Below are 15,212 nucleotides of genomic sequence, written 5' to 3'. Positions count from 1 at the left end.
ATTAGGCCCCTCTGGCTGACCTCTGCAACTCCCACCACCTTTGTCACTGCTTGAAAATGTAAAAAAAAAATCTTCGGGTGCTTTGCAGTGCCTTCACGAGGCTCCCCAGCTGCCTGCCGCTAGGTGCCCCGGCACTGCCAGGTCACTGGTGCAAGAGGGCAGGAGCCCGGGTGACACCGGGTGAGAACACGCAGAGCACTTACCTGCAGCTATCGTCACTCCCTGCTCCGACAGCTCCGAGCAGTCAGTAAGGCTCCTCCTGCCGATGCAGGACCTGTGTCTGGTCTGTAACACAGGACGCTGGAGAAGACCACCTACCATACGGGCCTTTTCAACCCACTGCTCTGCCTGCTGCGTCCTTTGAGCCGCTCTCTCACATACATAGCCCGTCTTTCTCTGCTTGTGATCTAAGAATAAACAGCAGCTGCCACAGCAATGGGATTACTGGTTTTGTCTCAGCTTTGCTCCCCAAATGGATCCCACCTGTACCTGGGGAAATGCTCCCTAGGAGAGGTCCCCTCCGCTCCCGCAGGGTGCATCCCCGTGCATTTATTTCACCCGACCCAGTAAGAGATGGCTGCAGCTGCCAGCGGTACGAGCTTCCCAACCTGCTGCTCCCACGGCAAAGCTCGCTTCCACCCACGGGCGCCCGGGCCTCCCTGCTCCCTAGCTCCTGCACGAGTGTTAGGGAGCGCCTGCCACGCAGGGCTCACCGGGCCCACGCGGGCTGCTGGGGAAGGGTCACTGCAAGGTGCAGTTAAAAAAAAAAGTTAAAAAAAAAAACAGACAAAAAAAAAAAGGTCTGACCGGCACCTACAGCGTTCACTGAACGCAGCGGTGGCATTTGACTCGCTGCCCAAGCCCTCCCCGTGGATCCATGCCGCGCACAATCACACACGTTCACGCAGAGGGCTTTACTCCGCGGCCCTCTGCTGCCACTGGCTCCATTCTACAAACCTGGATGGATACTGCCACTGAGTTAAGCGCATTTTACTTTAGCTGCAGCCCCTGGAAGGTGTCAGCAGCACGGAGGAACGTTTTCTCTTTTCAGCGTTGGGGGCAGCAACGAAAGCCGGAGCGGTAAAAGGGAACGGGGAAGGTCACACCAGCAAATTGCTGCCCGCTGGGTTCCGGGTTGGGCTCCCCCGACTCCCGTACTCACGCAAGTGCAGACAAGCCAACGGTCCGGGCTGGCAAGGGTATTTTCTGTGCGCCCCAGCACGTGGAGAGAGGACTGCTACCTATGCTGGGGAGGGACAGGGGGAGCACTCGGCATACAAGGAGCCACACGGAACAGACGAGGCACGACAGGTACAAGGTACTGCCAGGGAAATTCCGACTGAGAGAAAAGGAAAGTTTTCACAATGAGAACAATCTCCCCAGGGAAGTGGTGCATTCCCTGACATCGTGAACTTTTAAGATTCAGCAGGACAGGGTGCTGGGCATCTTGTCAAGACCGTGCCTTCGCCAGGAAAGGCTGGACCAGATGATCCTTGAGGTCCCACCAACCTGGTATCGTGTGGTTCACAGAGACAGGCTCGCCCCTCGCTCCAGAGAGCACAAGGGCCGGGTATCGCTGGGTTACAAAGTGCAGTGCTGGATCTGGCCGAGGCCACCGACAGTGCCAGGGAAAACGCACCCGCCGTCTCACAGCCGCAGAGGAGGAAGTTTGGAGGGAGCAACCAGCAGCTTTCACTCCTCCCGAGCTCCCCCAGGGAATTAGCTTAAATTAGACACCCAATTGCCCCCAAGGGAGCGGGATTTTGTAGACTGGCATGAGCTCACATAACAAAAGGGCAGTCAACTTCTCATCATTTAAGTGCTGGGAAACTGCCTGCGATCTGCTGACAGTAGCTGTAACGAGCTCAAAATGTATCACAAAGGTAATTTTTAGAAGACGTTAAACCTCTTGGCAGACACCAAAGCTTACATCCAGATGTAACCATTTCAGGCTAGCACCAGTTTATGGCTCCCAGAGAGCGGCGCGACTCAGACCTAACAAGCAGCTGTAAGAAACTATGGACTAGGATATTGTTTATTAAGATTTATGTTAAGCATAAAGTAAAGACTAGGCGCCAGATATCCAGGATGCCTCTTGTGAAAAATAAGTTAACACCTCCACTACATCCAGGATGCTGCTTGTAAAAGAGAAGATAACCGCCAGACAGAAACAAGACAGACGACCCCATATAAAGATATATGAGTAAGGGGTTAACACCTCCACTACTTCATAAACACGAAAGTAAAAAGTATAAAAAAGGACTGTTTAAACTGCTCAGCGCGGCAGTTGGCGGAGCGCAGACTCCCCTGCCGTCCAGCGCTGTCTTTGCTCATATTCTACTTGCTATAATTAATAAAATTTTAATTGGATTATGATCAATTGTGGTCTCAATTTATAACACAGCAAATGCTGGAGAGAAAACAACATTCAAGCGAATCCTCTCGGTGTTCCCACCACACACAAACCAGTCCCCCGGCCTCCCCTGGCACTGAACGGCCCTACACGAACTCAGGAAAAATGCCCGTGGGTGGAGGCTTCAGGCAGCAAATCCCCCGTGCTCTGTCCTGCCACCGGCCACCTAGAAACGGAGCCCCTCTGGCGCGCACGCTCCCTCGTGCGACAGCAGTGCGTGGGCTGCTGGAAGGACAAGCTCCTTGGGGCCACAGCGACCCGTGTCCAAATGAACCTGGGAATTCAGCACAACTGCTTTGGGTAAAAACCCTCCCAGCGCCTGCGGGTTACCCCGACGGGCAGGGTGCTGAGCTGACCCGCAGGAGCTCTACGTTCGGAGGAAAACAAAGGGAGTTTTCTCCCCCCGTATCCTGTTAGCCCTGAAGCAACCACAGCTCCGCCAGATCTTTACCAGGACACAAGGACACAGACGCTGATTCACAATGGCACTCGACCGTTTAAAACACAAGGAAGACAAAACACCCTGGCAGGCACCATCAGTACCACTGCTACGCAGGCAACACGCGCTAGCTGGGGAGGGACGAGATCAACAGCAAAGGCAGATTCCAGGCTGTAAAGCGAGTTTGCTAAATAATGGAGATCAAAATACAACTGAAATTATTTAAAAATGTAACGTGTCTTCAATAACATGTAACCATGCAACTGAATCTCTTTTCTCATATATTGTTTAAGGGACAATTTCAGGAATCGTTCAAGTTGCATAAAGAGGTAACTGAAGTTTTCAAAGCAATAATCCATCCCTGAGTCCAAGAAAAAACCATCCATCTCGCTGAAGTGATGGCCCTGAAGCAACATCAATAGTGAATGTAAGGCAGCAAAGACGACCACCGAGGTCTTTGGAGTCATGAACGACCATCCAGGGCAGGCACCACCGGGCTGCCAGCCCAGGGCAGAAGAGGTCCCTCCGAGCCCCTCACCGGTGGCAGGTGTCGGGGCAGGCGCACTGCCCGGGGCGCGCAGCCGGTGCCACCCCATGGGCCGCGGAAGGACAGGGCGGGAAGGCTCCTGCCCCTCCGGCACACTGAGCTGCGTGCGGCGGGGCTGGCGCCTTGCCCTGGGTTACAACACAACCTCTAACACCTCACCGCGACAGCTGCTGATTTCCTTTCTTTGTTTGTTATTACAGCCATCGACAGATAAAAGCAAGAAATGTGTGGATTCCTGCTGAAACCTACACTTTGATTACAGCCCTTTGAATTCCTCTGAATGAGGTCACGTTGTCAGATGGGCACAAACAAGATTCGCAACTCCCATGTCTTCCAGGCTGTGTTAATTAACTCCACGGCCAGGTACGGCACTCTTTGATCTCCACGTCTCCGATGAAAATGTCACTGTTGCAGGGGAGGGGACGGTGGCAGAAGTTGCCGAAGCTCCTATGCCACTTGCCGTTTCTGCTTTCGCTGGGATGGGAGACGACACTGACCCAGCTTTTCCACTCAAGAAATCCTCCTTTAGTGGGGAACCATCTACAAACAGATTCCACTCCGTCATCGTTGCGCCCGCCTCCCCTCCCGGCCCCCCAGTACTACCCATTTTCCAGCTTAGTTCTCTCACACACACGTACGTGCAGGAGTAACTCCTTCTCCTCAAAAGATGAGTACTTTCAAGGAACGTGCAATCCTACCTGATGATTTTTCAAATAACCGCCTTGTAGGTGATGATCTTGTTACTGCTCAGAACAGCATTTGGGGAACAAACTCTCTTTGTACTCACACCCCATCACCCGAACGTTGCTAATCACCTTTCCAGTTGCACAGTCCGGACCGGCTGACACACGCCCTCGCAAGAAGCTGGCCTGCGCACCCAGGCGCCAGCAGCCCTGCCGGGCTGGCAGAGACGGGAGGACAGCAGTCAGCTGGGGCCCGGGCTGCGCCGGGGCCGCCCCACCAGCGCCACATCCCGCACAGCCGCCCCAGGGTGAAGCTGGCACAAACGCGGAACGATGAACTCACGCGAACCGCATGGCAGGTGGGGACAGCTTTGGAGTCACGAGAAGTTTAGTCCAGATCAAGGACGGAGGAGAGTCAGACAGGTGAGTAAGACAGAGCATGGTGGTTCTCCCACCGCTCTGACACGATTCAGGCGATACGTGCCCTTGGGGCAATGCGCAGGGAAGGGGGATATTTGAGGCTGGGGAGAAGAGACAGGAAAGACCAAGATAACGGCGAGGCACGGAGGGGTAACAGGACAGCTGGCCGGGCAGGGGCCTCCACCGAACCTGGAGATGTCTAACCTGAGGAGCCAGGTATCTGGTTTTGGAGACTAGCACTATCTGAGCATCTTGACAAGCCTCCATTTGTGAGGTGACGCTAAAATTTGTTTTCCACACACAGCACCACAGCGTGCCAGCCCTCCACCGGGCTCAAAGCCCGGGTTGCTGAGGTGGCCTTGGCACAAGGGGCACCAGCCACAGGGACATGCCCCTGGCCCTGGCTCCCACCACCATCGCTGCACTGTGATGCACCTCTCCCTGTGGGCGCAGCCAGCAGCCTGGCGTCAGAGCCATGCCTTTGGGCAATCTGGCACATCACTCAAAAGAAAAGGCACATCACAAGATTGCTTGCCATCCGTCTCTGGCTTGTTTTGGCCAAACACAAGGAAAATGGGCTAAGCAAGATACTGCTTGAGGCTTTTCATACTATCTTTCACTTCTCTAATCTGTTCTTTTTGTCCCAAAGTTACTGTTGCTCTGCATATATATTTGATGGCCTGCCTCACCTCCTGTATACATACATGCATGTGTGTCTGCACACATACAGTGGAACAGAAGGAATAATATTTACATCTGAAATGCAGAACTCTGGATTGCAGTAAAATAAACAAACAAACAAAAGGTTTACATCACAGGAAGGCAGCTCACAGTACTTTCACCCCGTTTTCTGGATGAACTTTGGTGACCCTCCATTTTTGGTCTGTCCTGCGCTTGGGTCCCACACTGACTGTAAGGGAATCTTGCCCCCAGACCCACTGTCACGGAACACCTGCGGGAGCAGAGCCCTGGCACTGGAGGAGCAGGAAGGAAGTGAGAGAAATGACAGAGACCCACATTTCTGCTCAGATGACTCTGGCCATCAGCTCTTTCCCCAAGTGCCAAGTGACTCAGGATCCCTGGGCACGGGGTGTCACCCTGGAGAACACCACGGCCTCATACCAAGCAGCTTCTATGCCAAGTATTTGCACAGGGCTTAGATCCACAGCAGCTAAATATTCATTTTGATCCTGCAGCGGGGCAGCAGGAGGAGCAACGTAGCCTCTCAAAGGCCCTTCTGGTCCTATTTCTATTTTCTATGCACCAAATAGCTGTTTAAAAGCTGCAGAAACAGCAGAAAATGGGGTGTGCTCCCTGAATGAACAGAAGCTATTAACTGGGCTTGGTTCTGAGGGGGACACGGGGTAGGACGGTGAGTGCTGCTCAGCACAAGCACCAGCACTGCAGGCAGGCGGAGCAGGTGCCCGCAGCCCGGTGCCTGCCCAGTTAACCACCGACTCTTCCCGAGCCGCGTGTCCGGACAACGGCTGCTTACCGGTCAGTGAAACCCTCCTGTTGTGACATTAATGGACAAACCCTCAGGAATAACTGACTAATACGGGACAAATCTCTTTGTAAAGCCAGGCTGGGACTCCATGCCCTAACACATCTCCAGAAACTCACGGGATCATGAAGAAGCAAGAGCTGTGAACCCTGGTGATGGTTGCTCTCCTTCCCCCACTAGTCCCTGCTGCTGCCAGCATTTGGTACTTGCAGATTTCAGATTGCCCGGGTGGCCTTCATGTATATTTTAAACAGCCATGAATATTTGATTTGCTCTAAATCCAATTCATGTCTTGAAATTTTCCTTGGCCAGGAAAACAGAGCCCTTGTCAGAAACACCATTAGGGCTTCAGAAACTTGCAGGGAGCAGCCAGGTACCCGGAGAGGCCGTGCTGCACTCGTTTGAGATGCTCACTGCATCCTCCCCAGATGCGTCGCTCCAGCAGCGTGGCTGGTGGCCAGGAACAACAGGATATTCCAGCTGATTAACTAGTGCTGCTGAGAGGCTGGGAGAACGCTCCTTTCGCCCCCATCCACACTGCTGAGGTAACTTGAGAATGTCCATGGCCAGATACAAACGACAAAATCCACCAAGACTAAGTGCCCTTCAGAGAGTGCTGGCTCCTGCCTCTGGGCTCGGGCAAGAAAGGCGAAGGCCGGTGCCGTGAGTGGTACGCGGGCAGCTCCAGGAGGCATTTACCACCCCAGCCAGCGCAGAACACGCTCCGATGCCTACAAGGAGGATCCACCTACCTAATTATTATGCCATTTGGTTCTGTCTGTTTACAAAACACAGCTTTGCATGTGAACCACATACTTTCACCTCCTTATCTTGTACCTCAGTATCATTTAAAGGACTCTAAACCCGCCTATCCCAGAAAAATCTCAAAACACCTCCCCATAGATGGCTTGAGGGCCAGGAGCTCAGGCTCTGCCCTGGGAGGGAGCTGGGAAGCTGGGAGCCTCCACCACACTCACCACTGCGGTCAGGGCACACGAAGGGCCTGGGAGGCAGCTGTGCTCTGTGCTGCTCCTCCAGACTCTTCACACGCTCGGTAAGAAACAACCTCGAACAACCTCCATCCCCACCTTTCCCCCTACTTTTAAAGAAACTGTTTCAAGCAAAGCAGGTCAGTAATTACCAAACTAAACACATGTTAACCTTGCTGGACCTTTTCACCTTCTCTTCAGCACCTCCCAGAAAGCCAGCTGTTTCACGTTATTTTTTTCTTTTTTGTCCTTCAGCTCATGTGTAAGAAACCAACCTGATCTAGTAACTATGCGAATCGGATCAGTTTGTATTTCCTCATACCTTTTTAAAAGCTGTCACTCAATCACAGACCGATCAGCTCAGCCAGCCTCGGCTGAGCTGGTCTTGGAGTAAGGCAGCAGATCCATCAAAAGTAGTCAGGGCACACAGTCTGGAGAGGTTTAAAAGGTTAGAAACACCACTCTGAACTCCACCAACAAAGGAAATGCAAACAATGTGGGGACTAGATAGCTGGAGAGACATTTAGCCTCTCCGGAAAAAGAGCCTTTGGGGTAACCACATTCAAAACACATTTATCTAGTGAGATCTGGAGACGAGCAGGCATGGAGTAATACAACGAGCCCTGCATTTAAAGGCAAGCATGAAGTCTCCACGCCACGCAAACCACTCCTGCCTACTGCTCTTGCTGAACTATCACTGTCACAAGGTGACAGCAAACCACAAGAATTTATGGCTAAGACACTATGGCTTATATTTAATCTTTTTTTGCAGTTTCACAAATTGAGCACTGATGTGCTTACGTCCACAGAGACGTGATGGCAAAAGGAGGGACATAAGATATGAGGAATTTTTCATGGGGAAGGCTAACTGACATTTACAGGGAAAGAAATAGATCGTACATGGAACACAGCAGCTTTATAGGGGCTCCCAAATTCACCATGCTCTGACTGAAGATCTCGATAGTGGAAATTGCCGTGCAAATCCTTTGGCAGCAATTCTATGCCACACAGGGGAATAGCACGTTACCGTTGTACTTCATTACATGAAACGTCTCTAAGATTCTGCCATGCTGCTCTGTTGTCCACTTTGTAGCATGCCAAGGAGTGAAGCCATGGCTCTTGCCTAACTTCGGGAAAAGGGACTGATGTGAAAAGACCCAAATAAATCTTTCTTACAAGACAGTTTTTGTGTACTGCAGAATATCCATTAAAAAACACTCCCACAGTGCACTATAATAAGCCTTGAATTAAGGCTGTGATGGACCTAGTTCTTCCAAACACCAGCAGAAACTCTGTGTGGCACCATTGTGCATAAGGTGCTTTAGAATAACAGCTGCTGTCTGATACAGAACCATAGAATATCTCAGGTTGGAAGGGACTCGTAAGGATCATTGAGATACGTTGCGTTTCTTCCTAAAGAAAACTGATACCTTGCAGCGACGATAAATTCATCTCAGTTTAGGTGAAGCCAGACAGTCTGTACATACATCTTCCAGAAATCTGGCTTTTATCCCTCTAAGTAGCCTCAGCATGAGCCTTTGAGGCTCTGCCACCCAAGTGAGAAGTCTGGATGCTGCAGGTCTCCCAGGAAACTGAAGGCTGACTGTCAAAAATGACTGTGATGAAGAAACGGGTCATTTGTGAACATCCTCCTCCAAAAGTGCTATTTGTGCGCAGTTTCGCTGCGTAAATCCACTTACACCAGAGCTAACATCGATCACAACTACATTATAAAATTGTGGATTTCTCCCCCGAAGAGTGAACTGCATTAGCAATTTGATAATTGTATGCCTTCCGCATTCTGCAACCTCTCTCTTTACACATCTAATCAGCACTAATTTAAAAGCAGGATAATTAGCAGACACACTTGTGGATGGGTGCTGAAATGAGCCCTGAAAATTTAACCACTTGGTGTCCTGTGGTACGCACTAACAGTTGGAGCCCTAGTAAGACAGACCGCACTTAGGGCAGCAGAGGTGAAATCTTGGCACTGGCAACAAAAAAGACTGAAGAGAACACGAATGCATCTCGGAGCAGACTAGATTCAAACACGTGGGTGTTTTCCCCTTCTGTGTGAGACCAAAATAGTAAATGCCACTTTATCTTTGTCTCCCCATGTTTCGTCTGTAAGTCAGTCAGTATGTCGGTACATTAACTGCCTAGATACTTACCAGCAACATGCAGGCAAGTACCTGGGAGTGCTGTCCCTGGCCCCGGTATGCACTGCCCACCAAAGCGTGGGTAGCCCAGGAAAACATGTCTGCAGGCACACGAAGCGCGTCCACGCGAGAGCAATAGATCCGAACCACAGCTGACACACTTGAACTTTGCATGTCCTACCTGCCAGGCTCCTGGGACTCGGGCAGATCCCAACTTCTTTGCCCGAGTAACCACCGCCTGGTCTTGCCTCAGCAAGGAGAGCAGTCTTGCAGGCGACAACTTTTTTTTTTTCCCCCAAACACCCAGACACTTCTAAAGCAGTCATTAAATCAGCGGTTCGCACCAGTGGCGGATGCTGAGGGTGCCTGGCTACTGGCGAGTGCTGAGCGCAGACGGCCCCGGGGGGGCATGGCCGGCGCTGCCCCGTGCCAAGGGCTGGCGGCACACCCGAGCTGGCCTGTGGGCACGGCGCTCGCGCGTCCCTCAGCGTACCTGACCCAGAGCCACCTTGTTAGTTCAAGGCCAGAACTGCCCTAATGAGGGTTCTCAGCTTCTGCCTTACAGAGCCCGGTGCCCCCCGCCCCGAGCACAGGCAGGAGGAGCTTGTGCCCACCTGCCCAGGTGGCCACACGTGCTGGAGGAGATGGCCTCACCGGGGGACGGCGGGAGGAACACCAGCATCGGGGGAGAAACAAGCATGAGCCCACGCACCCGGGTGAAACCCTCCACTCAGTGAAACGGGTGGTCATCTATTTTAAAACCATCTCATGAAAATTAACAGTGAGTTTTTCAGCGAAAGAGGAGGTCAGACCAGAACGGTAACCTCAGCCGAGGCGAGCGGCTTTGCATGCCTGTTAGGGTGCAACAAAGGGTCCCTAGCACTGTGGTCCCCGTAAGGTGGCAAACGCAAAACTTCTTTTGCTACTTTTGCATTTCACCAGCATGTAACCCAATACAGGAAGGAAAGCTGAGGCAACGAGACGGTGCTGCGTGGAAATAAAAGCAAAAGTGAGACTAAATCTAGGATCATCGCCATTCCTGTAATGCTACTGTGAGAACGGGGCTCTTCAGCCCAGCGTGCTTACACAATATGGCTCTCAGCATTACTGACCGAGCCTGACGGCATCCTACATGACACGGGACCAAACAGGAGGACGTGACATTTTAAAAATATGCATCAATGTCAAGGTGACAGTCTGGTAAGTCAACTAAGTTATAACGTCCATGCCCTTACGAACATGTTTATGTTCTGGCACCGTTTGCCCTTACAGTGGGTATTACTAATACATAATTAAGTTTATATAAACTAAGGAAGAAAATTACATATTATTTTGATTCATTCTCACCAAGTTCCTCTTAAAAGTACCTCAGGGAATTTTTAAACATGAAGAATGCCCACAATTAAGATTTTTGTAAAATATACTTTAATCTTGTGCTCTGTAACCATGTAATGGTTTTGCCAGTAGCAATTTCTTATCGCCACCCCTCTTTGTATTCAAAGCTTGCCTATTGCAATGAGTCTTTATAAAGAAATACATTAATTAAATACGCCTTGACTTCACTAGCCAAGGAAAAGATAATTAATCATCTCGCAGGCACAAGCACAACATAATACCTGCTATTGCTCATGGGCACCTCACACAGACTCCCCACTGCTGCGTGATGTCACTGCCTCCGAGCACACAAAGAGGCTCTCTCCCGTCAGCACCGTGCCACTCACTCACCTCACCCAGTGTAAAGCAGCTGATGTACGGGCGAGATGTTACGGGCTACATTTTTTTTCTTTTCTTACATCACTACACCGACATCTAGTTAAATCTGTTTGCAGTGACCACCCTGACACCAGATGTACGGAGGGCACCGATGGCTTGAGTGGGGCAGGGCTGTCGGTCTCTCCTCACCAAATCCTCCTGGGGAGCTCTTGCCAGCACAGAGGGGAGAGTCCGTGCCAACCCTGAGATGCAGCTCTAACCAGCAACTAGGTTTGTTATGGGCAGGGTCACTGAAGCACCGTATTCTTTAAGGAAAAAAAAAAAAAAAGTTGAAAAATGAGAACAATGGCTGATGGCCTCAATTAGACACCTGAGTTACCACCACATTCCCAGTTTTCTAATGTCAATGCTGAGCTGGTCTTCACTCAGAATGAAAAGGTATTTCATGGGCATTTATACCCATGGGTAGTTGCTATAAACTCTGCTAATATTTTATTCTGTGAGAAAGGTGAAAAAGAAGTTGTGACTTAGAAATGAAACATGTAAATTATTCCTTGACCTTGGCCAGATGTTTGAAGTGCTCTTCAATACGTTGACAGTATGTACTAGGCAGCAATTATTTTTGGTGGAAAAATGTTTCTCTGATACCCTACTTATACCTTCATTAATCACAAGTCAGCCTTGGAGGTGTGAACTTCTTGTTTGACAAACATCTAAAAATGGAAAAGTTTAGAGTAAACCTAACTGTGTTTAGAGTGACTCTGCGCACAAGGCATTTATTTTACCTCACACAGCTAAAGGCATTCAGATTAATGAATTCAAATTAAAGAACTGCCTAGTGCTTTTTGTCCCGTCCCCGTGTCCCCCCCCCCCCGATATGTAGCTCCTTGCCTCAGCTATGCTGTGTGGAACGGGTCAGTCCCTTCCATCAAGTTTGAACTGGCTGCCTTTCCTCCTCCGAGGGGCTGGGAACTGAGCCCACGCTGCCTCCGCTACTCACCTTCCCTCTCTCACGGTGAATCCAGGCATGCGAGGAACCACAGGTAACCCCCAGGTCTTCTCGAACCCTTCCCTGTTACCAGCAGCCTCTCCCACCCATCCCATTTCTCCCCCTCCGTCTCTCTGTTCTCAACCTCTTTTTCCCTCTCCTGCTCAAGACGTGTTAGTGCTCTTTCCAGCTCCACGGCACCGACACAGGAACCTCCTGCTGCTCTTGCCGCTGCCGTTGCATGCTACCTTTAGGTGCCTGTTTGATGAAGTACACGGTAAAAATTTCCTCTCATCAGCTGGCTTGCCCTGGGATGCTAGCGGAAGGAAAGGCACTGGGGGTCACAGGGAGACTCTATCAGAGAGAGCAACCTGCTTCATGGGAGCTGGAGGGAGGGAACAGCAGGGAGAGAGCGAGGGGAAGCCGAGGTGTGATCTGTCAGAGCAAGGGAAACGAGGCTGTGAAAGGCAGTGCGAGCTGAATGCTAACAGCCTCAACGTTTGGCTCAGGTCCTCTCCTTGCTGTCTGCCATGGCTGCACCGCACCCTCTCTTTCCATCTTCAGCTGTCCCCGCGTAACTTCCCCCAGGCTCAGACAGCCAGCTACCGCGATAAACTGTGGCTGGTCGGTGCTGAACCAGTAGCTACAGCCTGCGGAGTAATATGACCACTGTGCAGTGTGCCACTCCGCAACCAGGACAGAGGGATGAAAACCCCTTTTGCAGCTGTTGGGATAGCACTCCACTTTTGAAACGTTTCTACAGGATCTACAATATTACTCATGTTTTTTCATGACAGCCCCCACCTCTTCCCAAAGAGATGCTCTAGCTCTCATTTTACAAAACTAGTATCTGAGACACGATGATAGCGAACAAGTCACACTCAGGCTGCGTGGGGCGGAACAGACAACCAAAACCAGGCTCTTGGGCATACAAACCATAAGCCATCTTTCCCCTTTTGTTCAGGCTTAAGATAAATTCCCTTCCACAGCTTCCAAACCAGACAAGTAATTAGATACAGTTGATAAATCTCAATAATTGGGGGTAATTTATACATCCCGTTAAAAAAATGCTGCTTCGGTATTAGTAAGACAGTACAAATAGATTTGCTGAAAGAGTAAAGGTTTGCTTATAAAGTTAATAGGAGACACGAGGTAGTGCTTTCTGTGCTTACCTTCAGCACTGTGATATTCCATGCAAAACTCTCAATGGCTTTGCTTAATTTTCTTCCTTTCAAACCTTCTTTTGTCCCGAGGTTATGAAGCTCTTCATGGAATTCCATGCCTGAAAATACAGATTGCTACATCACCCAGTGCACAATTGATTTTCCATATAAAATGCTCAGTAAGCATTTTCAGTCTCGCAGCGGGTACTTCCTGCAACTTTTTTTGTTTCCCCCACTTCCCTGGTACGACTCCACCCTGGAAAGCATCTTCCAGAATAAAAGGGGCACGTGCAATTTTGTGGTTGTGCTTCCACTTTGTACGTAACTGTCCTTTCCAGTGCTGGTGTCCCACGCAGGCACGTGCCTGGTCCCTGCACAAACACCCCTCCCAGCACCCCTGCCTGCAGCCTGCGTTGCTGGCAGCACTGCACCAAAAGGCAATCGCTTGTTGCTTTGCTTGAATACATGATTTTGTACCTTGGAAGGCAGTCTGACAGACGTGGAAGATACCTGGTTCAGCACAGCAAATACAGGCTCAAACGCACAGCTCCTCATTAATCTTAATCAGTCATACAGAAAGCTCTTGTACTTCACAATGATAAATCATGTCAGAAACACATACCACTAATCACAGGATTGCTACTCCTGCAGCCTGGAGAACTGAGACTTCCAACCCCAGCCCTGGGAATTGTTACATTTCATTGCCAGTTTCTGCGGCAAGTGTCTGCAAATCTGTTGCTGGATATAAGAATTCAGGAAATCTGGAAGCAGATTAAAAACCTTAACAATTACAATTAGCCCACCGATTCCACAAGATTTGCACAGCGTATGCCAACATGCCTCTGAGCCCGGTGTGGATTAAGAGACAAAACGGAGACAGAGCTGTTTGTGCTCCCTTAATCTGTACCTTGCAAAGGCCAAATGGGCACCAAATCCCTCCAAAGCATCTGAAGCCCATCCCGGTTGAACACACCAAGTTCTGTTACCAGTTGTTTCATAGCTCTCCCTCCCCTAATGTTTTAAGGCAAACGTCACTTGCAGATTTGAGCTTCACTGAACCTGCATCAAAGAAATGCCCCTGGAGAGAACACCTGCCGCGCAGGCGCGGAGGGCAGCTCCGTGGGCTGCTGGAGGAGTCAGTCCCTCGATGGCCCAAGGCAGGTGCGTGCTCGGCACAGCTGGCCCAAAGCGCTCCTGGAAGACTAACAATAGGTTTCTTCTTGCCTTGCACCGACTCCAGGAGCTCGGTAACACTGAGGCAGTATCAACCCCACATAACGCAAGTTTTCTCTACTGTTTATTTTCCAAAACCTCACCCACTGACAGGTTTTGCCTCTCAAAAGTCACAGAGCTCCTGCAGCACCTCCTTTGGAAAACAGTCTAAATAACTGCACCCCAAGCAAGATTCCCCTGCAGGCGTGCCTCGTGCCAGCTGACTTATAAATCAGTGCAGTAAGTTAAAGAAAACCTTCAAATGACTCGCTCAGTCCTGCAAAAAAAATGAAGGCTAATGGTTCTCAGCTCCACGTGGACAGCCCCACCTTTATGCAGCGTCCTAGTGATTTTTCCCTTTGGACCTCACTTCCCCAGCAGTAGCTTGGAGACAGCGCTGCCCCGCAGAGAGGGAGCCACCAACATCTGCTAGGCTGCAGCAGGAGTACCAATGAAAACATTTAGCATTTCAGTCCTCCAAGCTGCTGCTGACCACTGTGCACTGGGCTGAGACTGCAGGTGGAAAACCCCAACAAAACCAGCCCCCTACGAAGCCACCTCGGGGCGCAGGCAGGAGCTGGGCACAGGCAGCCCGGACCGAAACAGGCACGATGTGAGGCAGAGGCCCGGTGGGAAACATCTTCAAAGGGAGCAGGACCAGGGCGAGGCGAAGGACAATGGCACAGGCAGTTGTCGTACCTCTGACACCTCTTCATTTTGAGGGCTTCATCTTGCCACATGGTAAATGTTATTTCACAATTTGCCTGGGTAACATTTGCAACAAACTAACTTGCAATTGAGGGTGGTGAGGGGTTCTCTCCTACCCTTTCATCTGTCTAACTCCTGAGGCTTCAAAGAGCACTTCGTATCTCTCCAGCCTTTTTCCCAATCAGAAACTATATTTTAAGGCAAAACAAATGAAAATACAAGTAGATACAGCAGCAAAGAGAACAAACTTGAGAAATTAATCTTTTTGCTAGGG

General features: G+C 50.5%; 1 protein-coding gene across 2 annotated transcripts in view; it reads right to left on the bottom strand.

Annotated features, from left to right (window-relative positions):
• The window catches only part of PLCL1 (phospholipase C like 1 (inactive)), a 205,639-nt gene that overhangs the window by 11,736 nt on the left and 178,691 nt on the right, over positions 1-15,212 (bottom strand). For both annotated transcript variants that reach the window (XM_040604447.1, XM_040604448.1), the window contains exon 5: positions 13,028-13,137. In XM_040604447.1, coding sequence (XP_040460381.1) covers positions 13,028-13,137 — 110 coding nt within the window. The remainder of the gene's footprint in view (positions 1-13,027; positions 13,138-15,212) is intronic.

Source organism: Falco naumanni, chromosome 8 (genome assembly GCF_017639655.2).
Source record: "Falco naumanni isolate bFalNau1 chromosome 8, bFalNau1.pat, whole genome shotgun sequence".
NCBI classification, from domain to species: domain Eukaryota; kingdom Metazoa; phylum Chordata; class Aves; order Falconiformes; family Falconidae; genus Falco; species Falco naumanni.
The sequence above is the reverse complement of the archived record's forward strand: the minus strand, read 5'-3'. Positions and strand labels throughout refer to the sequence as shown.